Genomic DNA, 27,588 nt, shown 5'->3' on the forward strand with positions numbered 1-27,588 from the left:
ACGCTCAAGCCAGATGAACCTGCACTCAAGCCGGCAACCTCGGGGTTTTGAAACTGGATTCTCTAAGTCCCAGTTTGATGCTCTATCCACTGTACCACTGCCTTTTCATGTGAAGAAATGTCATTCTATTGCTAGTTTTCTGAATTTATTTATGATACTGAAAGGTTGTTGGATTTTGTTGAATGCTTTTTCTGCATCAACTGAGATGATCTTGAGATGATTTTTCTGTTTTGTTCACTAATATGGTGTTGATTAACCAATTTTCATATGTTGAACCATCATTGCATTCCTATGATAACTCTTACCTAGACGTGGAAGGTAATATTTATAATATACTCTGGATCCATTTTGCTAAATTCTTATGAGAATGTTCGCATCCATATTGATAAAGGATGTAAAAATTGTAATTTTTCTTGTGATATGCATGTCTGGATTTGGTATTGTGGTAATGCTGGCCTTGCGCATGAGTTGGAATAATTTCCCTCCTTTTCTATATTTTGTAAGAGCATGGAAAGGATTGGAATTAATCTTTCTTTAAACATTTAGTAGAGAGGATATCCAAAATGGTGGCAGAGTAGGTGGATGATATACTCACCTGCTCCTAGCACCAAACTGTAATTATAGCTAAAATATAGAACAAACAGAATAATCAACCAATGACTAGCTAAACAGAAGACTTACAACAAAGGATTTATAGAAGAAACCACATCAAGGCTAGTAGGAAGGACAGAGACTTGAAAAGAACTGGCCTTGCTCCCATGGGGTAGGGCTAAGAATCTGGAAGGATATCTCAGCTTCAAAGGTTCACTCTGAGGAGTGAGGAGTCTCAATCCAATGCTGGAATCCACAGCCCGGAGCACCAAAGCCATGAAGAGAGCCCACATAACATCTAGTTGTGAAAATCAGAGAGGTTTCTGACAGCCAGGGAAAGACAAGAGTCTGCTAGAAAACCAGCATCCCTCTTAAAGGGACAATACATAAAATTACATTTATATCTATTTACCCTAGGCTCTGCTGGAGTAAGGACAGAGCAGACCAGAGTTGCATGAGGAGAGTCTAGGGTTTGTTGCCCTGGGAAGAGAGCTGACAGGATATCCACCAAGATCCCCATTCTGAGACCGTCTCCGACACCACAGATGCCATCTTTCTTGGGTGGAGTACTCCCCTCCATACTGTACCCTGCTGAGCTCAGGCTCCTGGCAGAATCTGGCACAGAATGAGTTGTGTGGCTCTAAGTTGGGGGCCATTACTTTCTCACATACATGACCAGTGCAGAGACCTCCCATCACACAGCCAAATCTTGGTCTGTTTGCCCCTGGTAAACGTTGCTGGCCTCACCCTGATGATTTCCTGAGACCCACCACAAAGGTCTTCTGGTACCTGGCAGGTTGCAGTTAGACTTGATATACCCTGGGACTTTTGCTGAGTGGCCACAGACCCAGCACTGACACTGAGATTGAACCTGTGTCAATCTGGTGAACACAACTCACCCCTACCTGTTGACTCCTAAGAACCTTCCTCATGCAACTTGAGTACCGCCAAAAGCTCTATCAGTGACTAAGCCTAACAGGCAGCCAAGAGGTAAAAGCAGGCAGAGACTGATCTCAGGGTGCTTTGAACCTTTCTTGCTGAACTTCACCTGGACTCAGTGCTGGTGGAAGTCAGAATTGGTACATGGCTTGGTCCTTCCCAAGTGCACCAAGGCCCAGTAGAGGCAGCCATAAACTGGATTACTTTGAAGCTCCAAACAGGTTGTCCAGGCAGCATCTGACATTGATCTTCACCAGAGTCCTTCCCAAGATGCCCTAGAACCAATACACCCAGTGGTGAGCTTCAAACAACATCATAGCACTATCCAATTAGTTTCACAAGCAGTACCACCAAAGTAAGTTGTCAGCAGTCTTCAGGCCTGCCGAGACAAGATCCATTTCATGTGGTAGTATCTACACAACTTATACACTGTGAACAAGGTCAATCCTCACAGCCGGCCAGCCTGAGGTTTGACCCCACGCATAGATGAACCAACAGCAATCAAAACTCAGATACAACAGGAAAGCTCACATAACCCACACAGGAGACATTCTAAGAACACCCAGCTCAGGGGGTCAAGGAAACTGTGCCACTGAGTCCCACAGGACACTACTACAAAGGTCACCCTACCAAGACTGAGAGACATAGCAGATTGACCTAATACACAGAAAAAAATGCAGAGAGGCAGCCAAAATGGAGAAACAAAGAAACATACCCTAAATAAAAGAACAGGAGAAATCTCCAGAAAAAGAACTAAATGAAATGGATTCAAGCTATCTACCAGACATAGAGATCAAAACAATGGTTATAAGAATGCTCAAGGAACTTAGGAGAAGAATGAATGAAGTCAGTGGAAACATAAGCAAAGAGAAGTAGGCATGAATATGACATAGAAACTATAAAAAAAGAACAAGTCAGAAATGAATAATACAATATCTGAAATGAAGACTACTCTACAAGGAATAAACAGAAGGTTAACTGTAGCAGAGGACCCAGTTAGTGATTTGGAAGACAAGATAGCAGAAACCATACAAGCATAGTGGGGGGGGAGAATTCTTCACAATGAAGATAGTTTAAGTGACCTATGAGATGATATGAAGCATAACAACATCTGCATCATAGAAGAACCAGAGAAGAGAGAGCCCAAAATTTTAAATCTATTTGAAAAAAATAATGGCTGAAAATTTTTCTAACCTACTAAAGGAAAAGACACACAAGTCCAGGAGGCACAGAGAGTCCCAAACAAGATGAACCCAAAGAGGCTCACACCAAGACACATCATTATTAAAATAGCAACAGTTAAAGACAAAGAGAATTTTTAAAGCAGCAAGAGAAAAACACTTAGTTACCCACAAAGGACATTTCAGGCCAGAAGGGATTGGCTTGAAATACTCAGTGATGAAAAGCAAGGATCTACAACCAAGACTATTTTACCCAGCAAGGTTATCATTTAAAATTGAAGAAGAGATCAGTTGGTCAGAGCATCATCCTGACATGGCAAGGTTGCAGGTTCAATCCCTGATCAGGGCACATACAGGTTTCAGCCAGTGAATGCTTGGATAAATAAAATAACAAACCAATGTTTCTCTCTCTCCCTCCACCTTCCTCTGTCTCTCTAAAAATCAATACATAAAACTCAAGGAGAAATAGCTTCTTAGACAAGAAAAAGCTGAAGGACTTCATTATCACTGAACCGGTATTACAAAAAGTAGTAAAGCATCTTCTAGCTAAAAGAGAAGAAGAAGAAGAAGAAGAAGAAGAAGAAGAAGAAGAAGAAGAAGAAGAAGGAGGAGGAGGAGGAGGAGGAGGAGGAGGAGGAGGAGGAGAATGAGGAGGAGGAGGAGGAAAAAGGAAGAAGAAGAAGAAGAAGAGGAGGAGGAGGAGAAGAAGAAGGAGGAGGAGGAGGAGGAGAAGAAGAAGAAGAAGGAGGAGGAGGAGGAGGAGGAGGAAAAAGGAAGAAGAAGAAGAAGAAGAAGAAGAAGAGGAGGAGGAGGAGGAGGAGAAGGAGGGGAGGGGGAAGAGGAAGAGGAAGAAGAAGAAAGAAGAAAGAAGAACAACAACAGAGGAGCATATTTTTAAAAAACAAAATGGCACCCTGGCCTGTTGGCTTAGTGATAGAGTGTTGGCCTGGAGTGTGGAAGTCCCAGGTTTGATTTCCACCCAGCGCACACAGGAGAAGCACCCATCTGCTTCTCCACCTTTCCTCCTCTCCTTTCTCTCTGTCTTTCTCTTCCCCTCCCATAGCCTAGGCTCCATTGGAGCAAAGTTTGCCCAGGGGCTGAGGATGGCTCCATGACCTCTGCCTCGGGCACTAGAATGGCTCTGGTTGCAACAGAGCAATGGCCCAGATGAGCCGAGCATCGCCCCCTGGTGGGCATGCCTGGTGGATCTCGGTCCGGTGCATGTGGAAATCTGTCTCTCTGCCTCCCTGCTTCTCACTTCAGAAAAATACAAAAATAAAGAATAAAATGGCAATAAATACCTACTTATCTATAATCACATTAAATACAAATGGCTTAAATGCTCCAATCAGAAGACATAGGGTAATTGAATGGATAAGAAAACAAGGCCTCCCTACCTGAACAGTGGTGGCACAGAGGATAGAGCATTGGACTGGTACACTGAGGGCCTGGGTTCAAAACCCAGAGGTCACCAGCTAGAATGCAAGCTCATAGGCTTGAGTGCAGGCATGGCAACTTGAGTGCAGAGTTGCTGGTTTGAGTGCAGTGTTGTGGCTTGACCATGGAATCATTGACATGATCCCAAAGTCTCCAGTTTGAGCCCAAAGGTCGCTGGCTTCAAGCCCAAGGTTGCTGCTTGTGGTCAAGGTCATTGGCTTGAACCCAAGGTCACTGACTTGAGCAAGGGGTCACTGACTCAGCTTGAGCCCCCAGTCAAGGCACATATCAGAAGCCATCAATAAAAAAAGAAAACTAAAGTGAAGCAACTGTGAGTTGATGCTTCTCACCTCTCTCCTCTCACTATCTCCCTTCCTGTCTCTCTCTCTCTCAAAAAAAGATAAAGAAAACAAGGTCCATATATATGCTGTCTACAAGAGACCCACCTTAAAATGAAAGACACGAACTAAAAGTAAAGTGATGGTAAAAGACATTTTATGCAAATAGAAAGGGTAAAAAAGTTGGGATAGCAATACTTATATAAAACAAAGGTTATAATAAAACAAAGAAAGAAACTACATAATGATAAAGAAAGCAATCCAACAAGAGGATATAACCCTTGTTAACATTTATGCACTCAACATAAGAGCACATAAAACATTTCTTAAGATAGACCACATATTAGGACACTAAACGAGTCTCAATAAATTTTAAAATATTAAAATTATATCAAGCATCTAATCTGGCCACAATGGTATAAAACTAGAACTCAATCACAAGAAGAAGTAAAAAGAAACCTGGAAAAAAGTGCATATATGCAATGGAATATTATTCAGCCATAAAAAGAACAAAATGTCACTATTTGCAACAGCATGGATGGACTTAGAGGATATTATGCCAGGAGAAATAAGACAGAGTAAGACAAATACCATATGATTTCACTTATATGTGGAACTGAAGAACAATATAAATGCACAAACAAAACAGAAACACATTCATAGATACAGAGAACAGACTGGTGGTTGCCAGAGGGGAGGGGGTACTAGGTAAAAAAAAGGTAAAGGGATTGAGAATTAAAGATTGGTAGTTTCAAAGTAGTCATCAGGATATAAAGTATAGCATAAAAAATACAGTCAATAATACCATAATAACTGTCTATGGTGCCAGTTGAGTACTGGAAATATCAAGGGGATTTGTAAAGTATATGATTGTCTAACCTCTATGCTGTACACTTGAAACTAATACAAAATAATATTGAATGTAAACTGTAATTGAAAAGAAAATTTTTTAAGAAATGTAACCCATACGAAAAAAAATGTTATCAATTTTTGAGAAACTGGAAGGCTGAATCTTTTTTTTCTTGGTCAAAAGGTGAGCTTATCCATTCTCCAATTCTTTTAAGTGAAATAAAGACAGTTTGAAAATGCAAAACTAAATAAATAAGTAAATGTTAAATTAAAAAATCATAAGCCTGACCAGGCGGTGCTGCAGTGGATAGAGTATTGGCCTGGGATGCAAAGGACCCAGGTTCGAGACCCCAAGGTCACAGGCCTGAGCATGAGTTCATCCAGCTTGAGTATGGGCTCACCTGCTTGAGTCCGGGATTGCTGGCTTGAGCATGGGGTCATAGACGTGACCCCATGGTCTCTGACTTGAGCGCAAAGATTGCTGGCTTAAAACCCAAGGCCATTGGCTTGAGCAAGGGTTCACTCACTCTGCTGTGGCCCCCCAGTCAAGGCACATATGAGAAAGCAATCAATGAACAACTAAGGAGCCACAACAAAGAATTGATGCTTCTCATCTCTCTCCCTTTGTCTGTCTATCCCTGTCTGTCCCTCTTTCTGTCTCTCTCTGTCTCTGCCACACAAAAAAAATCATAAGGTTTTTTGACTACTATATCGTACGTAGTAATGGGAGTTGCACTTGGTTTAATGTAAAAGGTTATTTTATGTATCATTTAATTATCTTTTGGTCTTGACCTCTTACTTTGCTTATAATATTGTTATTGCTACTTGTTTATTTGTGTGATGTTATGTTTTATGCTTCTATAAACATTTCTGTTATGTACCACTAACTTTTCTTCAGTGAACAGATAATCCAGGGAGGGAAGGAGAGAGGGAGGGAAAAATACAGAAACTCAATTATTGTGAGAGGTTTTTTGTTTTTTTTTATCATGAGTAAGTTGGGAAAAACAATAGTAAATTAATAAATGACTTGATTAATATAAAAAACCATTTATTAGAATTCACCAGTGAAGCCATCTTTCACAGTTTCTAGTACATAATGTATGGAATCTAGAGTGTACTCATTAACTATTTGTTGAATTCATACATTATCTCCCTAAGAGGTTTCTAATCAAGACATAAGGATTGAGTAAAAATAAAGCAAATATATTTGTCAAAAACAATGCTGTGGTCTTGGGGAAAAATAATAATTTTTTTCTCATAGAAAAAAATTTGTCATATGGCAGAACATTTTTTTTTTATTCTTCATAATACTATATAACTCTGATGTTTGACTCAGGGTAGGCAAAAGTAGGTTTACAGTTATGAGTATGCAAAATACAGTTTATTCCTGTATTATTTATTAATTATTATATTATTTTCTATACGAACAACTATCAGCTTATTTTTTCCACATCCTATTTGGTAACTTACATCAATTCCTATTTTAGTGTATTCAAGCAGATACAGAATGCCAGGTATTTTATGAGAGATATTTTTTAACTTTCCTTACATTATATGCCATGTTTTAATTCTAGGTCCTCTGAATTAGCATTACTACCATGTTTCTAAAACTATGTTCCTTTTCCCTTAAATGTGTCATGTACTTTTCTCTAGAATGTAGACATGTTAAGGCCCTAAATCCCATATGTTGAGTATTAACATTTTTCTCATGAATTCATACATAAGAAATCATTAATTAATGCCCTGCAGTTCATACATGCACACAAAGCCCACATTTTTTAAATTTATTGGGTTGACATTGGTTAGAACATTTGACTGCAGAACCCACATTCTCAGAAGATTGTTGGTAAACTGTTGACTCCCAGTCCTCTTTCACAGCTGGCTCTGCCCTAATCTAGTGCTTTTCAAATTTCATGTACTGATAAAGAAGATCTGGAATAATATTCAAGACACTACATTTCTATTTGCTCCCAAGTGATGCTGATGCTGCTGGTCTGCAGCCTGCACTGGATTAGCAAAGCCCCAAATGGCTTCCTCCATATTGGTGAGCCTTTCACAGGGCCCCAAAATAGACTACTTCACCTGCCCAAATCTAATTTCCCTTGATCCATTCCTCTCCCTGGTGTTTTTCTCTTTCGTGTACTCTATCTTAATATATGTCTATCCAGAATGGTTTTGAGTGTTGGATACTTTTGAGAAATGCACAAAGCAAAATTAGAAGATATAATCAGGATGAATTGCTTTTTACTCTGTATTCACTGTCTATGTATCTGTGCTAATCCCTCTGCACAGGTCTTCTTTGGCAATGTGGATTCATCTGGAATAAAACACAATATTTTTAACCCTCCAATTATTGCTCGGTATATACGTTTGCACCCAACACACTACAGCATCCGCAGCACTCTTCGCATGGAGTTGATGGGCTGTGATATAAACAGTAAGTGTCAAGTCATCCTATGTCCTTCTGTCTTCCAACCATAAGTAGGATAATTAAAGCTCCTAGTTTTCCAGAGACTGGATGTTTTCTCAGAACATAGAACTATTAATACTAAAACCGGCACAGTCCTGGGTTTTTCTGGTCATTTTAACCATGGGATTCCCTTTGGGCAGCCACTTCCTACATTACTATTAACAAGGTGAATCCAAGTCAAACAAAGTTGAGCAGAGCCGACCAGAAAATGGTGGGGGTGGGAGGGAGCATGTTAAAAATAACAGAATCAGTGCAAAAGTTAATTCCTGGGAAATAACATCATGATGACAGCAGTCCTAGAGTGTCAGTGAAAGCAGACTAGTGGAACCAAAGCTGCATCTTGTCCTTGTGATCACATTTTCCTTTCATTTCTTTGAGGCTGCAGCATTCCACTAGGAATGGAAAATAAAGAAATATCAGATGCACAGATTACTGCCTCATCCTACTTAAACAATAAGTTTGCCACCTGGTCTCCTTCACAAGCCCGACTCCACCTCCAGGGCAGGACTAATGCCTGGAGACCCAAGGTAAGAGGCAAGATATTTTCCATTTAATTGATACAGAGTGGGAATTAGTGGTTGGAAAAAATAAAGCCCTTGACGGTTCCTTCCGAGGTATTTCTGTCAACTGGTTTTCCCAAAGAATGTCAAGAAAGGTTGACTATGGGCAGAAAAACCCACAGAAATTTAGTGGTGCCATGTTATTTCATAGTATTCATTGGGGAAATGATCTCTAATTGAGCCTTCTGAAAACAGAATCTCTATATACAGTACTAGGCTAATACTGTCAAAGAATTATAGTAACTGAAGTCCAGTTTTATAGAGAGAAATATCAAAAATTAGTTGTCTCTGCAGGTTTCTCAGTGCCTCAAAGAAAAGGGTCACAGTCATGTACAGTTCATTGGGCACAGTTCTTTTCCAGAACCACCCAGTTTGTGATTTTTCAATCACTGAATAGCTTTTGGGGATGAATGGAATTAATGGTCTTTGCTCCTCCAGAGACTTATTTTAAACAAAATAGGTCATATAACACATTGCTAAACTTTTAATACTGTATTCAGTCTGTACATGGCTGACATATTCATTCAGTAAACATTCACTAAGCACCTGTTAAATAGCCGATCCTGAGGATACCAAAATGAATCATGAACAATTTCAGCCCTCAATTTACCTGGAGTCTAAAGAGGAAGAAGAATTCACCAAAATACACACACACACACACACACACACACACACACACACACACATAACACATAAACACAGACATTGTGGAATCCAGAGGGAAAAGAGGTGGAGGCTAGGTGGAGGAGGGCAAAAGGAGAGGGAGAAACGGAAACAAAAAAAGACTTTGGGGAGATGGGTGCATGATGCAGTGTGAATATAATGTTTTGTTGAGTGGTACACTTGAAACCTGTATGGTTTTGTGAACCAGTGTCACCTGAATAAATTCAATTTAATAAATAAATAAATAAAAATAGAAAGGGAGACTGACAAACAGACAATTAAAATGCAGAATGTATGCACTGTGACATGGTTAATAAGAAGAGATTTGGGCATTTCTAGGAGCAAATAGTGACCAACAGTAAACTAGTCTAACTAACTTCCTCAGGTGAATAATCCAGAAGAGTGGCTGCAAGTGGACTTCCAGAAGACAATGAAAGTTACAGGAATAATCATCCAGGGTGTGAAATCTCTCCTTACCAGCATGTATGTTAAGGAGTTTCTCATCTCCAGTAGTCCAGATGGACATAATTGGACTCCATTTCTCCAGAATGGCAAAGTAAAGGTATGTTGCTGTCATAGGAAAGGTCAAATTTGTCCTAGAGCTTGACATTTAGAAACAAAACAAGGTTGATATGCTCAAACTTTCAGGATAAACTTTACTGAGTATCTATAGTAGTTGGACACCATGAAAAGCATTTGGGGAGGACACAGTGACTCCAAGCAAAGATGTATAATCCTCAGGAAAGGGCAGAGTAGAGTCAAAAGTTGATTATCCTCATGAATTTTAATGTCATCCAGGATAGTGGCAAGAATAAGAAGGGTGAAGAAGAATAACAGTTACTTATAAAATGCTTAATAGTGTCTGTATCTTCATCAGCAACTTAGATTCCTAAGCCTCATTAACCTTTCATTTTAGTGACCCAGACAGTCTTTCTTCTTGATGTTGGTTTGCTGGATAAGTCAACAAACTAGAGGACATGACATAAAGCCTTGCTATCTCATGAGTTATGAGAGAATGTATAATTAATCTCTATGGTCTTTTTTGTGGCAGAAACAGAGTCAGAGAGAGGGACAGGTAGGGACAGACAGACAAGAATGCAGAGAGATGAGAAACATAATTTCTTCGTTGCAGCTCCCTAGTTGTTCATTGATTGATTTCTCATCTGTGCCTTGACCGGGGGGCTACAGCAGACTGAGTGACCCCTTCCTCGAGCCAGCGACCTTGGGCTTAAGCTGGTGAGCCTTGCTCAAACCAGATAAGCCCGCGCTCAAACTGGAGACCTCAGGGTCTCGAACCTGGGTCCTCCACATCCCAGTCTGACACTCTATCCACTGCACCACTGCCTGGTCAGGCTTTCTATGATCTTTTTTATCTTCTTTTTCACTAAGAATAATGTGGTCTTTACCAGTCTACAGATTACCAGATTTAGTAATCTTTTGCCACTTGCTCCTTTGTTCTCTAAGCTCCACCATACTAATAAACTTTCAGGTCCATAAAAACTGCATGTTCCTTTTGACAACAGACTTTTATATGTATTGTTTCTTTTACTGAGACATCTTTTCTAGGTACTTCCCACTGCCCCTTTCATCCTGCTCTTTCTTCAAAAGTCTTAGGTAAATATTATCTCCTCTAAGAAGAATTCCCTGGTTCCTCAAGGCTGGATTAAATACTCTGCTTCTGGCAGTTTACTGGACTAAAGTATAGATAATATATATTCTGGAGGGCATTCCCATTTTTAAAAAGGTGTATCTCTGATACATACTACAAAATGGATGAACCTTGAAAACATTATGCTAAATTAAATAGGCCAGACATAAAAATACAAATATTGTATGATTCTACTTCTATGAGTGTACTAGTCAGGATTCTCTAGAGAAACAGAAACAATAGGATGTGCATGTGTGTATGTAAAGAGTTTTATTGTAAGGAATTGGCTCATATGATTATGGAGGCTGACAAGTCCCAAGATCTACAGAGTGAATCAGCAAGCTGGAGACCCAGAAGAACCAATTGTATAGTTCCAGTCCAAGTCTGAAAACTTGAAAACCAGAGAGCTAATGGTGTAAGTCCCAGGCTGAAGTCTAAAAGACTTAAGACTCAGGAAGAGCTGATATTTCAATTTAAGTCTAAAGGCTGGTAAAAGCCAGCATCCTAATGCAGAGGCACCCAGGAAGAAAGAATTCTCTCTTGCTCAGAGAAGGTTCAACCTTTTTGTTTTATTCAATTGACTGAATGATACTCACCCACATTAGAAAGGGCAGTCTGCTTTACTGGCTCTACCATTTAAATGTTAATCTTACCTGAAAACATCCTCAGAGACACACCCAAAATAATATTTGACCAAATATCTGGGCACCGACGGCCTAGTCAAGTTGACATATAAAATTAACAATTACAATGAGGTACCTAAAATAGACAAATTTATTGAGACTTAAAGTAGAATTGTGTTACTAAAGAATGAGAAAGGGGAGAATAAAGAGTTATTGTTTAATGTGGGTGGAGTTTCAATTTTAAAAGTTAAAGAGTTCTGGAGATGGATGGTGGTGATGCTTGTGAACATTATAAATGTGCTTAATGCCACCAAACTGTACACTTAAAATGGTCAAAATGGTAAATTATACATTATATATATTGCCACAATAAAAAAAGGTTATATCACTGATAGTACAGATTTCTTAATGCATTGCTACTAAGTAAAGAAAGGGGAATTTCCACCCTCTCATCAACAGCAAAAAAAAAAAAAAAAAGCATAATGATCTTAAATTAGAGCAAAGAGAGGTGCTAATGAGATAATTTAAAATAGCGAATCTTTCCTAATGGAAAATGTTTATACAACTGTTATTGGGAGACAAAGCTTTGAGCGAAAAATACAAAGAAAACTGAATGTGAGACTTATACATTATATAAGTTATGCACCCAGAAGGAGCTGACATAGTTGCAAATAAAAAGCACCTCCTGACATCTGGAAGAACCTTTTTCAAGTCCACTCTAAAAGAAAGTACTCCTATTTTAGGTCTCCAGGAGTCCCACATATTAAAATAAGACCATAAGCATAGATCAGCAATCATAAAACACAACAAAACAACTTGACTACAAGTGAGCAGAAACAATATAAATTTAGAACCTAAAGAACATCAAATTGACATCAGATATATATTATGAAGTAATTATGCATAAAATATTTAAAGCAATGAACTATAGCAACATAAACACAAATGACAAATTAACCAAAGTTATTAGGCAGTTTTGGGGGAAAAAACCAGTATATTTACAAATTAAAAACATGATTGTTGAAATTTAAAAATCAAAAAGACAATAGCAGATTAAGCACAGTCAAAGAGAATTTAGTTAATTGAAAGATATGGCCCTGGCCGGTTGGCTCGGCGGTAGAGCGTCGGCCTGGTGTGCGGGGGGGATCCCGGGTTCGATTCCCAGCCAGGGCACGAGGGAGAGGTGCCCATTTGCTTCCCCACACCTCCCCCTCTCCTTCCTCTCTGTCTCTCTCTTCCCCTCCCACAGCCGAGGCTCCGTTGGAGCAGGGATGGCCCGGGCGCTGGGGATGGCTCTGTGGCCTCTGCCTCAGGCGCTGGAGTGGCTCTGGACGCGGCAGAGCAAGTCCCCGGAGGGGCAGAGCATCGCCCCCTGGTGGGCGTGCCGGGTGGATCCCGGTTGGGCGAATGCGGAAGTCTGTCTGACTGCCACCCCGTTTCCAGCTTCGGAAAAATTTTAAAAAAAGGAAAAAAAAAAAAAGAAAGATATATCTAAAGGAATTACCCAAAATAGCACAGAAGATGAAACATATGAAAAAGAAATTAAGATAAATATGGTATACAGAGAAAGCCTAACATACATATAATTGGAATCCCAGAATGAAAGAAAAGAAATAGTGGAAAAGTGGCAAACAAACAAGGTCAACCATTTTTGCCACTTCAATTTAACATTATACTGGAGTTATAGCCAAATTAGGAGAGGAAAAGAAATGAAAAGCATCCAGATTGGGAATAGTGAAGTAAAACTATCTCTTCCAACGATATAATTTTATATGTAGAAAATCCTAAGGAAGCCACAAAAAAATTATTAGAGTTAATAAATGAATTCAGCAAAGTTATAGGATACATGATCAACATGCAAAAACTAGTCATATTTCTATACACTAGCAATGAAAAATGCAAAAAGAAAATTATTTTATTTACAATACCATACAAAAGAATAAAATATTTAGGAATAAACTTAAGCAAAAAGTGCAAAGCTTATACACTGAAAACTATAGAACATTGCTAAAAAATAATTAAAGATGACCTAAATAAATAAATAAAAAGTCTCGGGTTCATAGATTGAAAGACTTAATACTGTTAAGATGACAATAATATCCAAAGCTACCTACAGATTTGAGGCAATTTTATTAAAATCTCAATGGACATTTTTGCAGAAATGGACAAGCTGATCTTAGAATTCGTGTGAAATTTCAAGGAACTCAGACTAGCCGAAACAATCTTGAAGAACAACAAAGTTGGAGGACTCACACTTCCCAATTTCAAAACTTACTACAGAGATGATGTCAAAGTTATGGCAGCATGAGAGATACCCTTGAACTCTGCCCTTAAAATTTCAACAAATTAAACAGCTATAATGCAGTGAAATAACCCAAGCTGGGCTCACAAGCTTGCCTGAAAGATCCATGCACCAAATGGACTAAAGATGGAAAGGGTGGGGGTGGGAGGGCACAGAATATAAGACACACTGGCAATTGGCTCTGGAGAGGAGAGAGGCCTGGACTGTCTGGGTTTTTGTCTGCCGGGTCTCTGGAGAGGGGAGAAACTGGGAGTGACTTGGTCTTCTTCTGCCAGGAGGAGTGGTGAGATTGAGTGGTAGAGGGGAAGATACTAAACAAAAGCAATGGCAGTCTGACCTGTGGTAGCATAGTGCATAAAGCATTGACCTGGAACGCTGAGGTTGCTGGTTCAAAACCCTGGGCTTGCCTGGTCAAGGCATGTGTGGGAGTTGATGCTTCCTACTCAACCTCCTTTCTCTCTCTCTCTCTCTCTCTCTGAAGAATGAATAAATAAAATCTAAAATAAATTTTTTTTAAAAAAGCAAGAGCAGAACAAGGGGTCATGGCCAGTGTTCCAGCAGACTGCTGGCAGTGCTCACTTGGCACAGAGGCAGAGAAAATCAAACTGCAGCCCTCCATCCTCCCAGATTCTACCTTCCTCACCTTGCAGGGTATGAAGAATGGCAGAGACATACCTTACAGCTAGCTATCCAGAGCCACTCTCTCCCCTGAGGAACAGAGGTGCTTTATGTCTGATTATCTGGTCTGTTGAGACATGGGGAGGAGCATGCAGAGACCTGAGATTGCCATTGCTAAAGCAGTAAAGCCCTCACAACAGGCCGACAAATCTTCAAAAGTGCAGCCCCAACTACATCATCGCAACAGCAACATCTCAGCAGAGGTTAAGCCAGGAATTACACAGGGCTAAAACTTGTAATATAGAGACACTAAGTGGAAGAAAACAGAAAAACCTCTCAAAACTGAAATCACTTTTTTTCTTTTGAATTTCATTTTCTTTAACTTTTATATTTTTCTTTTTATTTTTTGTGGGTGTTTTCTTTGTTTTTTATTATTTTTTTGGTTTTTGCTCTTTTTTTTTTTTTGCAATTTTCCCTACATTTCATTATTTGTAAATTCTATCTATTTTACATTGTATTTTTATTTTATTACATTTTGGATTTTTTTTTGTTAGATTTCTTAAAATTTCCAGTCTCAAATGCTATCAAGGAATAAGAAATTGATTAGCATAGGTACACAAGAAAGAGACATAGTTTAGAAAGAAAATGAAAAATCTCCAGAAAACAATCTCAATCACATGGAAACCTCAAAGTTAAACAATAGAGAATTCGCAATTGAAGTTCTGAAAATACTCATTGAGATGTGAGAAAACACTGATTGACAATTTAATGAGTTCAAAAAACTAATGAACAAAATGAGTACTTCACCAAGGAGATTGAAACTTTACAAAAAGAACCAAACAGCCTGACCAGGTGGTGGTGTAGTGGATAGAGCATCAGACTGGGATGCAGAAGACCCAGGTTCAAGACCCCGAGGTCGCCAGCTTGAGCATGGGCTCATCTGATTTGAGCAAAAGCTCATCAGAGTGAGCCCAAGGGCAGGGAGGCAGAGACAGACACCCACATGCACCCCGACCAAGATCCACCTGGCAAGCACCCTAAGGGCGATGCTCTGCCCATCTGGAGCTGCTGCTCCATGGCTCAGCAACAAGCTATTTCAGTTGTGAGGCAAGGCCACAAGCCATCTTCAGTGCCCAGGGCCAACTTACTCAAACCAAGCCATGGATGTGGGAGGGGAAGAGAGGAAAAGAAAGAGGAGACAGAGTGAGAGACAGAGAGAAGGGAGAAGGTGAGAGAAGCAGATAGTCACTTCTCCTGTGTGCCCTGACTGGGAATCAAACCTACAACTTCCACATACCAAGCTGATGTTCTATCACTGAGTCAATTGGCCAGGGCCTCAACATCTATTCTTAATTTTAAAAATAGCAAACTAATAAGGGACAGAGGGAAAGGGGATGAGAGGATGGGATCAGAGAAGGGAAAGAGATTGGTGAAATTATATATACATAACACAACATTATAGAGAGCAGGAAAGCAAATCCTGGAGGGAAAGGGGGAAGGTGTAGGGGAAAGGGGGGCAAAGGGGAAGTTGAGGGGGACACAGGGGTGGGGGGATGTACTCAGTGGGACACTTGAATCTATGTAAACACAATAAATTAAAATAAATAAATAGCAAACTAAGACTACAAGGGAAATTTCATAATCTGATAAGAGTATTCACAAAATTCTTACAACAAATATATTTTAGGTGAAATAAAGGAAGCTTTTCCTTTGAAATTGAGAATAAGATAAAGATGCCTACTCTACTAATTATGTATTACTGCATAACAAACTACCCCAAAATTTGGTCACAATTTTGTGGATCGGCAATTTAGGTTAGGCTGGCTGGTTGGTTTGTCTGTGATCCATGTGACATCAGTGGAGATAGATGGATGAATCCACTTTTTAGATAGTGTCTTCACTCACAAGTCTTGACTCTTCTATCCACACAGTGTCTCTTCAGGGCCTCTCTACATGTCTTGGGTTTCTCACAGCATCATGGTCTTAGCACAGTCAGTCTTCTTACATAAGATCTAGATTCCAAGAAACCAAAATAGAAACTACCAGTCCTCTTGAAGAACCCAGGCCCACAACTGGCACCGCATCATTTGTGCCATATTCTTTCAGTCCAAAGAATCAATGGCCAGTTCACTTTTAAAACAAAGCAAAATAAACTTACCTCTTTATGGGAGGAATGTCAAAGAATTAATAGCCATTTTTAATCTAGTACATCCATGTTTATTAAAAACTGCATTTGGTGTCTTAAGCTGTGCAGTAAGGTAAGAAAAAAAATAAAATGTGTAAGGATTGGAAGAGATGAAACAAACTCTCATAATATGTGGAAGATATGGTGGCATACATAGAAAAATCCAAAAGAAACTATCTATCTATCTATAATTTATTAGATTTTTTAAAAACTTTTTATTTATTTATTCATTTTAGAGAGGAGAGGGAGAGACAGAGAGAGAGAGAGAGAGAGAAGGTGGGAGGAGCTGGAAGCATCAACTCCCATATGTGCCTTGACCAGGCAAGCCCAGGGTTTCGAACCGGTGACCTCAGCATTTCCAGGTCGACGCTTTATCCACTGCGCCACCACAGGTCAGGCTTAATTTATTAGATTTAATGGAATAGTTTTACAAAGTTGCTAAACACAAAATAAATGCAGATTTTAATTGTATTTCTATATGCCAAAAACAAATAGTTGGAAAATAGTTTAAAATAGCATTTAAAATTCCAAGTACTGTGTTACACATTCTCATCAGATAATAACTGCCTAAATCTCTCTATACAGCTTTCAAAAGTATATGTATATAAAAATTGCAAATAAAGCCACCTATAACTCACTTACAGAATAACTGGAAGACAAAATTACTATAAGTTTAAAGTTACAAATAAGTAAGAAACAAGCATACAAAGCTAGCTGACCTAGCTCCAGAGCTCTCTGGAAAGAATTAAAGAGAGACTGTGAAAAAAAGAGAAAAGGTCAGTGTGAGACACAGTGGTGGTAAAACACAGATAAAATCACTTCAAAAGAGAGAGAGTCATACCCTGAGTAATAAAACACTAATATTGGAATCCTGCTGGATCATAGCATTGGCTTGTGCGACTAGAGGTGGCAGGCTTGGAAAGGCATTTTTTTCTGGGGAAGGGGGATACATATCTAGAACGCTTGGTAGTGAACAAAAAGTCAAATGGTGGTAGAAACTAAGTGTTCTGTAAACTCAAAACAATCACAAAATCACAAGAAACAAACCTCTTACTGCCCCATCTATTAAAGAAATAGGTTACACTTCACTTTATCAACAGTAGGGGGTACACCTGGACTAAGAAACCTAATGTTTCTCAAACCTTTTTTTAAATCGCCTCTTATTGCTGCAACAAGAAAATATAAGGAATTTCTAAATGAACAGAAAATGGCAGCGGAGGTGAAGGGTACTATTATTTGTTCTTGAGTTTTCACTCCCTCCTCCCTTGAAAACTCCATTGACTTTGGGCTTGGCTGTAGTATTCATTTTGCCTAGTGGAATGTAAGTAAACATGACACACCACTTCCAAACAGAAGCTTTAAATGTGATAGTATTTTTGACTCAGCCTATTGTGCCTCTGCCTCCTACCATGAGATAAAAATGTGGAAGAAATGACAAAATTAAGAAATCAATTTGAAACTATCAATATAATATTTAATGCTTGTAAGGAACTTTAATGGATGCTAAACCTAGTGAATGAAAGTTTGACGGGGAACAAAATATTTCCATGGTCTCACAGATTGTTAGGAAAGGGAAATGGAAATTGCTACCTTTATAACAGACAGCTCTGGTGGACACCACCTTAACCAAGTGATCAAACTTTATATCAATAATGGGACAAACTGGCATCATGTGTCCCTTGACGTGATGTAGTGGGAAGGACACATACCTACTTAATATTCTTACTAAAAGTGTTTAACCAAAATCGCCTGACCAGGTGGTGGCACAGTGGATAGAGCGTCAGATTGGGATGCAGAGGACCCAGGTTCTAACCCGAGGTCACTGGCTTGAGCGCGGGATCGCTGGCTTGAGCATGGGATTGTAGACATGACCCCAGGGTTGCTAATTCAAGCCCAAAGGTCACTGGCTTGAAGCCCAAGGTCACTGGCTTGAGCAGTCAAGGCACATGTGAGAAAGCAATCAATGAACAGCTAAAGTGCTGCAACTATGAGTTATTGCTTCTCATCTCTCTCCCTTCCTGTCTGTCTGTCCCTGTCTGTCCCTTTCTCTGACTCTCTCTCTGTCAAAAAAACAAAAACAAAAATAAAAAACATTTAACCAAAATCAAATAATGAGGAAACAGTCACACAAATTTAGAATGTGGGACATTCTACACCACAGTGGTCCTGGACTTTTAAAAATATCAATGCCCAAAATTTCCAAAGTAAATTTTCCAAATCTTAATTAATTAATTAAAATGTGAATGTCACAGAGGTAAAAAAAAAAAAAAAGAAGCAGAGCATAGGAGTCTGTTCTAGATTTAAAATGATTCAAAGAGATATGATAAGTAAATGCAATGTGTGATCTTTTGTTAAATTTTGGATTGGGAAAACTATAAAGATATTGTGATACCAATATTACTTTTGCTGGGTATAATAATGTTATCCTATGGGTATGTAGGAATATGACTTTATTTTTAGGTTTGGCATGCTGAAGTACTGGGAAGTAAAATGCCCTGATGTTTGCAACTTCCTTTCAAGTAGTTCAGAAAATTGTGTATGTGTGTGTGTGTGTGTGTGTGTGTGTGTGTGTGTACAGAAAGAAAGTAAACAATTGATATTAACAATTGATGAATCTAGTTGAATGATTTAAGTGTTTATTGCATTGGTCTTTCAATTTCTTGAGGTTGGTAATATTTCAAAATAAAAACTTGAAGGGAAATAATCAAGAATAAGTCTGACAGATGTGGAAGCCTCCTAATATACCATTAACATTTATCAAAGAATGTTAGAACAGGGACCTTAATGTTTCTCAAAATTTTTCTTACACTTTAACAAACGTTTATAGTGTATTTGCCATGTATATACATTATGCTATATATTCTACACGTGGAAGTGACTAAAGTCTCTGCCCTCATGGAGCTGACATTTGGTGATGAAAACAGAAGGAACAATCAATAATCATGTAAACCGATAATGAGAAGAAACTGAATGCTATGAAGAAAACAAATAAGTTGATGTTTAGAATCAACAAGAGTCCTATTTTAGATAGCATTGATCTCTCTAAAGAGATGGCATTTAAACTGAGACCCAAAGGGTAAAAATGAGGTAACAGATGAGCTAAGAGCATTCTGAACACAGCGGACCACATACAAAAGCTCTCATGATCAAAAGAGTTAGCATTGTCTAGGAACTAAAGGCAAGGTCCTCCACAGCAGGCAAGCAGGGTTCTCTTAATTCTAGATGTCACACCCACTTTCCCTGACCATGTTGGGAAAACACAATTTCTTTTCCCTGTAGGACAACTAATAAATGCTATCATCACCCTTTCAGGTTTTTCATGGAAATCAAGACTCCTTCACACCAGTGGTGAACTCTCTGGACCCACCGCTACTGACTCGCTACCTTAGAATTCACCCCCAGAGCTGGGTGTATCAGATTGCCCTGAGGCTGGAGGTTCTGGGCTGCGAGGCACAGCAGCTGTACTGAGCGTGACAAGAAATAAAGTATGAGACCTTTGACATTTTCAAGGGAATAGTTCTGAGATCTTCATAAATTCTCCTGATACAATAAAACCACTATAACATAGAATCCCCTCAATAAAATGCAGTAATATACAGTTGTTTATATAGTATGCAATCATAGGATTGTCTTAAGTGCCTCTCCCACCACACTTAACCTGGTACCACTGGAATAACCAACCATCCCAGTTTGACCTGCACTATCCTGATTTAAACAAACCCCTTGCCAGTCCTCTTACTCTCCCTCTTAGGTCCAGACCGTTCCCTAACTTCAGTCCAACATGCTTCTCAGACTTGCTTTCTACCTCTGAGCCTGGCCTCTGGGTTACTTCCTGCCTTACATTGCCCATGGTACTATCACTTTTCTATGTATTTCAACTATGCAGTCCAAACAGACACTGCCCTGAAGCTTCCCAAATTAGTTGTCATTAATCCTGCATTTTAAGGAAATGTTGCATCATACTTAACTCTTAAGCTCTTCTTCAGCTGCTCAAAGACTGGCAAAAAAATAAAAAAATATATATATGGAAACCCATCTGGAAAGCATTCTCCTGATTCTCCTGACAAATCTCACAGAACCACCACTTCCTTCTTTTTAGAGAAACAATGTATTTAAAGTTGGCAGAGATATTCATGATGTAAGCATTTTAGATTAAGCTCGAAACATTTAAAATAAAACTCACTTTTTTATTATCCTGATCAAGCATGGAACAAAACATATTTGGGGCTCATATCATTATAGCCTTGAAGTTAAAAGGCAAGCCATTTTGACAATTTGCAAAATAGAGGTAATATAAGAACTGTTAAAATCTATTTTTGCCTCCTTAAAAATAGATATAATTATCTTATCTAGCTATCTCTTGGGGCATTGTTAGTGGTACTTTTTTTTAACTCAAAATCTAGTATTCTTAAACTGAGGCTCATAGATGAGATTTAATAGTCCCATTATGTGTGAATGCATGTGTGCATTTTTCTGACAGGAGTGTCCAAAGATTTAATAAGATTTTTAAGGGATGCATAGCTTTAAAAAAATTTTTTTCAGAAAGATGCAGAAATAAAGCCATTTGGTCTTAATTCTAATCAACAGAAAATACAATAAATTTGGATCACAGAGATATTAGGAACCTTGAAATAAAATAACTATGTCCCCTTGAAATGGTGGTGACCAAGAAAGATAATAGTCATAATAAGCTTCTACAGGACATATTTTTAATATTTCCACTGAAAAATGAGGAAAATCCAAAACTATCTGGGAGAGGAGATGCAATATTATAATTCTAATAATGCACTCATTTTACTCTCTCCCCCAGCTAATTTCCTACTGAAATGACACAAGAATGAAATGGGGAAATTCTATACCAGGACTGAAAACTACAGTCCCACTTACATAGTTGAAATATCAAGTCGGAAGAAAATCGAGGCCTGGCAAGTTAGCTCAGTCAGTTAAGAGCATCATCTTGAAGTGACAAGGCTGCGGGTTCAATCCCCAGTTAGGCATACACGGGAAGCAATCAATGAATGTATGACTGAGTAGAATAACAAATAAATGCTTCCTTTCCCCCACCCCTTCCTCTCCCTGCCTCTCTCAAAAAGGGAGAAGAAGAAGAAGAAGAAGAAGAAGAAGAAGAAGAAGAAGAAGAAGAAGAAGAAGAAGGAGGAGGAGGAGGAGGAGGAGGAGGAGGAGGAGGAGGAGGAGGAGGAGGAGGGGGGGGGGGGGGGAGGGGGGAGAAGGAGGGGGAGGGGGAGAGGGAGGGGGGAGGGGGAGAGGGAGGGGGAAGGAGGAGGGGGAGGGGGATGGAGGAGGGGGAGGAGGGAGGGGGAGGGGAGGAGGAGGAGAGAGGGGGGAGGAGGAGGAGGAAGAAAATCAGCCAGTGAAAGCGCAAAAAACACTCTAGTCTGCCACATCCATCACAAAAGAAAAACCTCTCACCTTGCTCCATGGCCAGTAGATATGGTTGTAAAGGGTTTACTGCTTCCTATATCTCTTCACTATGACACACAACCATCTCTTGGATGGTAAAGGGGGCTACAGGCAAGACTATGCCATAGAGCAGGTGGAGGAAACATCCAAAGTTTACAATCCAGGGCAATTTGAAAACAAGAGTGCCTAGAATAAGAGAAAAAATTGCAATCTCAGAAAAGGGAAGAGACTAGTTGTTTTGTGTGTGTGTGTTTTTGTTTTTTGTTTATTTTTAATTTTTTTATTTTATTTTATTTGCATGCTAGAGCATTCTCTAATAATCCTGCTTGACCCTGATCTGATTTTGGAGGGACTGTATCATAGCTGTCACAGTACAGGGGTGGGCAAAGTAGGTTTACAGTTGTTCATATGGAAAACAATACAATAGTGAATAAATAATAATACAAGAATAAATTCTGTATTTCAAGTACTCACAACTGTAAACCTACTTTTCCCCCACCCTTTGTAATCACAATCCACAACTGATCAAGGTGCAAATGGTTTACAGTCCTGTAAGACTCTTTTAAGGTTAGCGGTCAATTTACAGAAATCAGGAAATTGTTTTGATTTATAGTCTGGTAGAGAATTTAACTCCAAAGGTAATATGGTTTTATTTTCTGTAAAAGGTTAAGTACTCTTCTATCTAATTTAATAATCTGTATTTATTACAGGTTCCAAAGGGAAATGCTATTATTTCATTGATTCACAGTAACAGTTTTCTTAGAGAATATTCAGGGAGCTTTGTGCCACAAGGTGTATACATTTATAATAGGCAGTCACTACTGAAATTATCTTTGACTAAATCTGAAATAGTATAATTTAATAATTGCATTTTGGCATTATTTTGCCCATTGGCCATATATATCTCTATTTCTCAAACATTCTTAGAAGTAGCTCTTTTGTCTTCCTGCTGGTTTCCTCAATAAATAGTTAAATAAGACATTGACAAATACAAACAAATGGTCTTTGAGAATTGTTTTTATACTTGAAATAAAAATGTGAGCAAGATATTTTAAAAATAGAGGCACTGATATGATTTATGAGAAGCAAAATAAAGATTTAAAAATCAGAAATGAAACTTTGATGCAGGAGAAGAGCTTATGTAGGAGACCAGGAGGGCAATGGAGAGTTGCTGTTTAACAGGTATAGTTTCAGTTATTCTAGGTGAATAAGTGCTAGAGATCTGCTGCACAACACAGTTTCTATAGTTAACTATAAAGTATTGTGCAAGTGAAAACTTCTTAAGAGGATAGATCTCATGTTAAGTGTTCTTATTACAATAAAAATGGAAAGTCCTAAAGGAAAGATCAGAGTGGTTGTGGTCAAATAAAACAATAGAATAAAATGTATTTGAGATGAAATCATAGTAATAAAAAACCAAATTTGAATCTTCAAATCAAACAGTCTCTCAGTACAAGGCAGAATTTTAAAAAGACCAGAACAGGCCTGACCTGTGGTGGCGCAGTGGATAAAGCGTCGACCTGGAACGCTGAGGTCGCCGGTTCGAAACCTGCACTTGTCTGGTCAAGGCACATATGGGAGTTGATGCTTCCTGCTCCTCCCCCCTTTCTCTCTCTCTCTCTCTCTCCTCTCTAAAATGAATAAATAAAAAGAATAAAAAGACCAGAACAGAACATAGATTGGGACCAATGTTAAATTCCAGAGATAATGTAGAAGAATGAGACTGTGCATTGTTTACCGGCATAAACCTTGTCAAGTAGGAAAATAGACACTTGTTAATGCCAGAAAATCCTCACCATTTTATAGTGCTGGTTGAGTTATTTATAAGATCACTGAGATCATAGCAAGTTAATTATTAGAAGATTGGTGAGCTAATGCAATCTCTTATGACAAATATAGTTTGCAGCTTTAAGTGAAACAATATAATTTTCTGTCACAAACATTTTATCACACAATCTCAAGAGTACAAATCAAAAATCTTTGGAAGACACATATTACAAGTCTATCTCTCAATGTTATATAAAAATTCTGTATCCTTTTTGTAAACAGAGTATACAGAACTCAGCTTTATAATGACAAACTAAGTAAAGGCTAAACTTTAATGTTTATGAACTGATTGTAACCATTCTTAACCTCTTTCTTTGGCTATCTAATCCAGGGGTAATGACTGATATAACACTCCCAGAAACTTGTGGGTATGATTTAATCCATATTTTCTAACCAAAACTGAGACTTTCAGTCACATGCTTTTCTATTTTATAAAATAAAATGTTCAGAACATCTTGTCAAGATAGAACACTTACAAAAAAGAAAGAATTGGGATGATCTCAATGGGGTCACCTGTCCTTTGTCTAACTAGCATCCCTTCCTTTAGGAATCTGCCCTTCTCACATTTCTGCTTGGCCCATGTGTTCTGAACCAAAATTCCTCTTTGCTCCTAAACAAAAAGTTAAATTTCTTTCATTTGCAACCCAAACAGTACTTTCTAAACTACATCATTTTCAACTGCAATCTTCAATTCAACAAGGCAGTGAAAAAACATTTACAGAGATGTGAAGAAAATATTTCCTCAATGCAATTCAAGAATTTTTCCAACCAAGGTATCACATATCTCTATTTTTATGCCAACCTTTCTCTTATGCACAATATCTAAATATCCCATTGTCTACTGTACACCTTGCCTCGACTATCCCACATATTATATTCATTGTCCTCTCTCCTAGATCTCTACTCAGTATTTGACATGACTAGTCACCAAACCAGAAACTCAAGTTTTATCCTTGACATCTCCCTCTCCCTCACTGCAGCATTTTCTATAATTCAATAGGTGCTATCCATTTTCCCTCAGATATTTCTTAATCCACATCCAGCTTCATCATGCATCAGTCCTCCATCTCCTACTTCGCAATTCCTTTATTTGTCATGTTTCCTCTTGCCTCCAATCTTTTATAACACTGTATCTTCTGTATCAGTCTCTCCCTCCACCTTCACCAATCTAGCTAATTCCTATTCATCTTTTAGGTCTCAACTAAAATATAATTTCCTCTGAGGAACATTTTCCTTCCGTGAATCCCGTTCATATTGTTTGCATGGCACTCCCCCTGATGCTCCCCCAGCAGCTTGTTATTAATATTTTGAAATTGCTTGAGAACTTCCAACTAAAGATGGTAAATTGAATGAAAACCTTAACTTTCATTCTCCAATAAAATAACCATAAAATTTTAAAAGAGGAGAAGGGCTTCATAAATTCTTAAGAGAGAGGAGACTAGGGTAATAAAATTTTTAAAAATAGAAAGAATACATATAATTAGAAACTAACTTTGAATTCCCTAGAAAGCAGAATACTAGGCTGTCAACTAGTATTCTGAGAAATAGTATTCTAAGAAAGCCCATAAACAACTGGATTTGCACTACAGAATCTTCCAAAACAGCCAGGAAATTGGTGACTTTGGGTAACTCTGGAAATGAAGGTACAAGTGGTGTGTTAAAGTAAGGAAAATTGCTTGAGAAACTGTTGATTTAGACAATTTGAAAAGTAGTTTAGGCCCTGGCCAGTGGCTAAGTGGATAGAGCATTGGCCCAGTGTATGGACGTCCTAAATTCAATCTCTGGTCAAGGCACACAGGAAAAATGGCCATCTGCTTCTTTCCCTCTCCCTCTCCCCCTTCTCTCCCTATTCTCCTCCTGCAGCCAGTCAGAGCTTGGTTGGTTTGAGTGTGGCCCCAGGCACTGAGGATAATTCAGTTGGAGCACATCAGCGGCAGGTGCTAAAAATAGCTTGGTATTCAAGCATCAGGCCCCAGATAGGGTGCCAGGTGGATCCCAGTCAGGGCTTATGCAGGAGTCTGTCTCACTATCTCCCTTCTTCTCACCTAAAAAAAGGGTAATTTGATCCTACAACCTATGATTTTCTATTCGGTTCCACACAACAACACTAGCAGAAGCTGGGAAATTTATTTTCTCAAGAGGGAGGAGGGAGGTTCTAAGAACTGGGAGATACTAAGAAGATCAAGAGAGAGATGCTTACTCAATTAATAGTCTTTCCTTTCTTACTTCACAGACAAGAGTTGCCATACTAGTAAGAGTAATTGACCATTCTATTCATGAGGAGTTGGAGCTGATGATACACAATAGGGACAGAGAGTAATATGCTTGACACTCAAGTGATCCAGTGGGTTATCTTTTATGACTGTATAAAGCAGTGGAGACTGTGGTTCATCCCACTAACCCTCCTTTTATAAGTTTTCTAGAGGTTGAGACGAACCAGAATCCTTGAGAAGCTGTCATATATGTTAAAAAATGCATTATCTTATTTGTCATTAATCTTCTATCTTTCTCTACAATATTTTGCTGTATGAAAGCATTAGATTTTTATGCAATAAATTTACCTATATGTTTATTTATGGCTTTGGAGTTTTATGACATGCTTACAGTAGCTTTTTCACATTAAGATTATAAAAATATTCATTCATATTTTATTTTAATATGTATATGTTTTTATTTTTGTTTCATTCTTAATCCTTAATTTAAAACTCTAGAATTGATTTTTGTAAATAGGGTTTTCACTTTAGTGTATCCAAATATATAGCCAATCATATTAACCTATCTCTATTTCTCCTATTGATATAAAAATACCACCTTTATCATCTATTGAAGTCTCACATATACACTATTATAAACTATAGTAGATACCACGTGGCAAATAAAATATTTCAGAATTCTTCAAACCTAAGAGGACATAGCTACTGTAAGGATAGGTTTTGGTATCAACAAAGATGTTTATGCATAGACAGAAAAAGATGTCTGTATGCTTAACTGTCAAATAAGGAGAGACTGGGGGAGGGGCAATGCAGTAAATGATGTCATAAAGAGTGGCAGGATTCTATTTGGACCTTCAGAGACTTTAGAAGCAGACTCTGGTCAGCTTCTGCTGCACTTTGAAGACTGAAGCTTAGTTCACTAGCTTCTCTGGATCTCTTGGCGCTAAGTCAATTGTCGGGTAAGTGGCTTCCCACCTGACACAGCTCCTTTTAAACCCTATCAAAGAGTGGATGAGTATTTCTGTTATAAATATGTTAAGTAACAGAGAGCCCAAATTACAATGACTTAAATAAGGGTTTTGTTTTTGTTTTTGTTTTTGCGAGAGAGCCAGAGAGAGAGGGACAGAGAGACAGGAAGGGAGAGAGATGAGAAGCAATAACTCATAGTTGCAGCACCTTAGTTCTTCACTGATTGCTTTCTCATATGTGCTTTGATTGGGTGGAGGGGCTTCAGCCAAGCGAGTGACCCTTTGCTCAAGCCAGCGACCTTTTGTCTCAAGCCAATGACCATGAGGTCATGTCTATGATCCCACGCTCAAGCCGGCAATCCCACACTCAAGCTAGTGAGTCCCCGCTCAAGTAAGATGAGCCTGTGCTCAAGCTAATGACCTTGGGGTTTTGAACCTGGGTCCTCAATATCCCTGGCCAACGCTCTATCCACTGTGCTCCCACCTGGTCTGGTTTTTATTTTTCTTATACCAAGAAGTGTAGAGGTAGGTTCAGTGGCTTGAAATAGAGCCAGAATAGATGTCAATTTTTTTGGCCTTTTCCTCATGTACATTGCCTCATGGTCACAGATGGCTGCTCCAACTTCAGCTAAGACTTAACGTTCAAGGCAGCACAAAGGAAAAATGGTAGTGCCATCTGTATGATCAGTACAGCAAAACGTCTTCTCTGAAGCTACCCATCAAATTTTTGTTATACTTTCTTGTTCAGAACTATG

General features: G+C 38.7%; 1 protein-coding gene across 3 annotated transcripts in view; it reads left to right on the forward strand.

The window, feature by feature from the left end:
• Positions 1-19,913, forward strand: part of F8 (coagulation factor VIII) — a 210,351-nt gene extending 190,438 nt beyond the window's left edge. For 2 of the 3 annotated variants that reach the window (XM_066249411.1, XM_066249412.1), the window contains 4 exons: positions 7,628-7,772; positions 8,184-8,332; positions 9,414-9,590; positions 19,717-19,913. In XM_066249411.1, coding sequence (XP_066105508.1) covers positions 7,628-7,772; positions 8,184-8,332; positions 9,414-9,590; positions 19,717-19,872 — 627 coding nt within the window. In that variant the 3' untranslated portion in view covers positions 19,873-19,913. Of the gene's footprint in view, positions 1-7,627; positions 7,773-8,183; positions 8,333-9,413; positions 9,591-19,716 lie in introns of those variants that run through there. The other variant, XR_010727831.1, reaches the window with a different exon arrangement.
• Positions 19,914-27,588: the final 7,675 nt, after the last annotated feature.

The sequence above is a fragment of the Saccopteryx bilineata genome, chromosome X (genome assembly GCF_036850765.1).
Source record: "Saccopteryx bilineata isolate mSacBil1 chromosome X, mSacBil1_pri_phased_curated, whole genome shotgun sequence".
NCBI lineage: Eukaryota > Metazoa > Chordata > Mammalia > Chiroptera > Emballonuridae > Saccopteryx > Saccopteryx bilineata.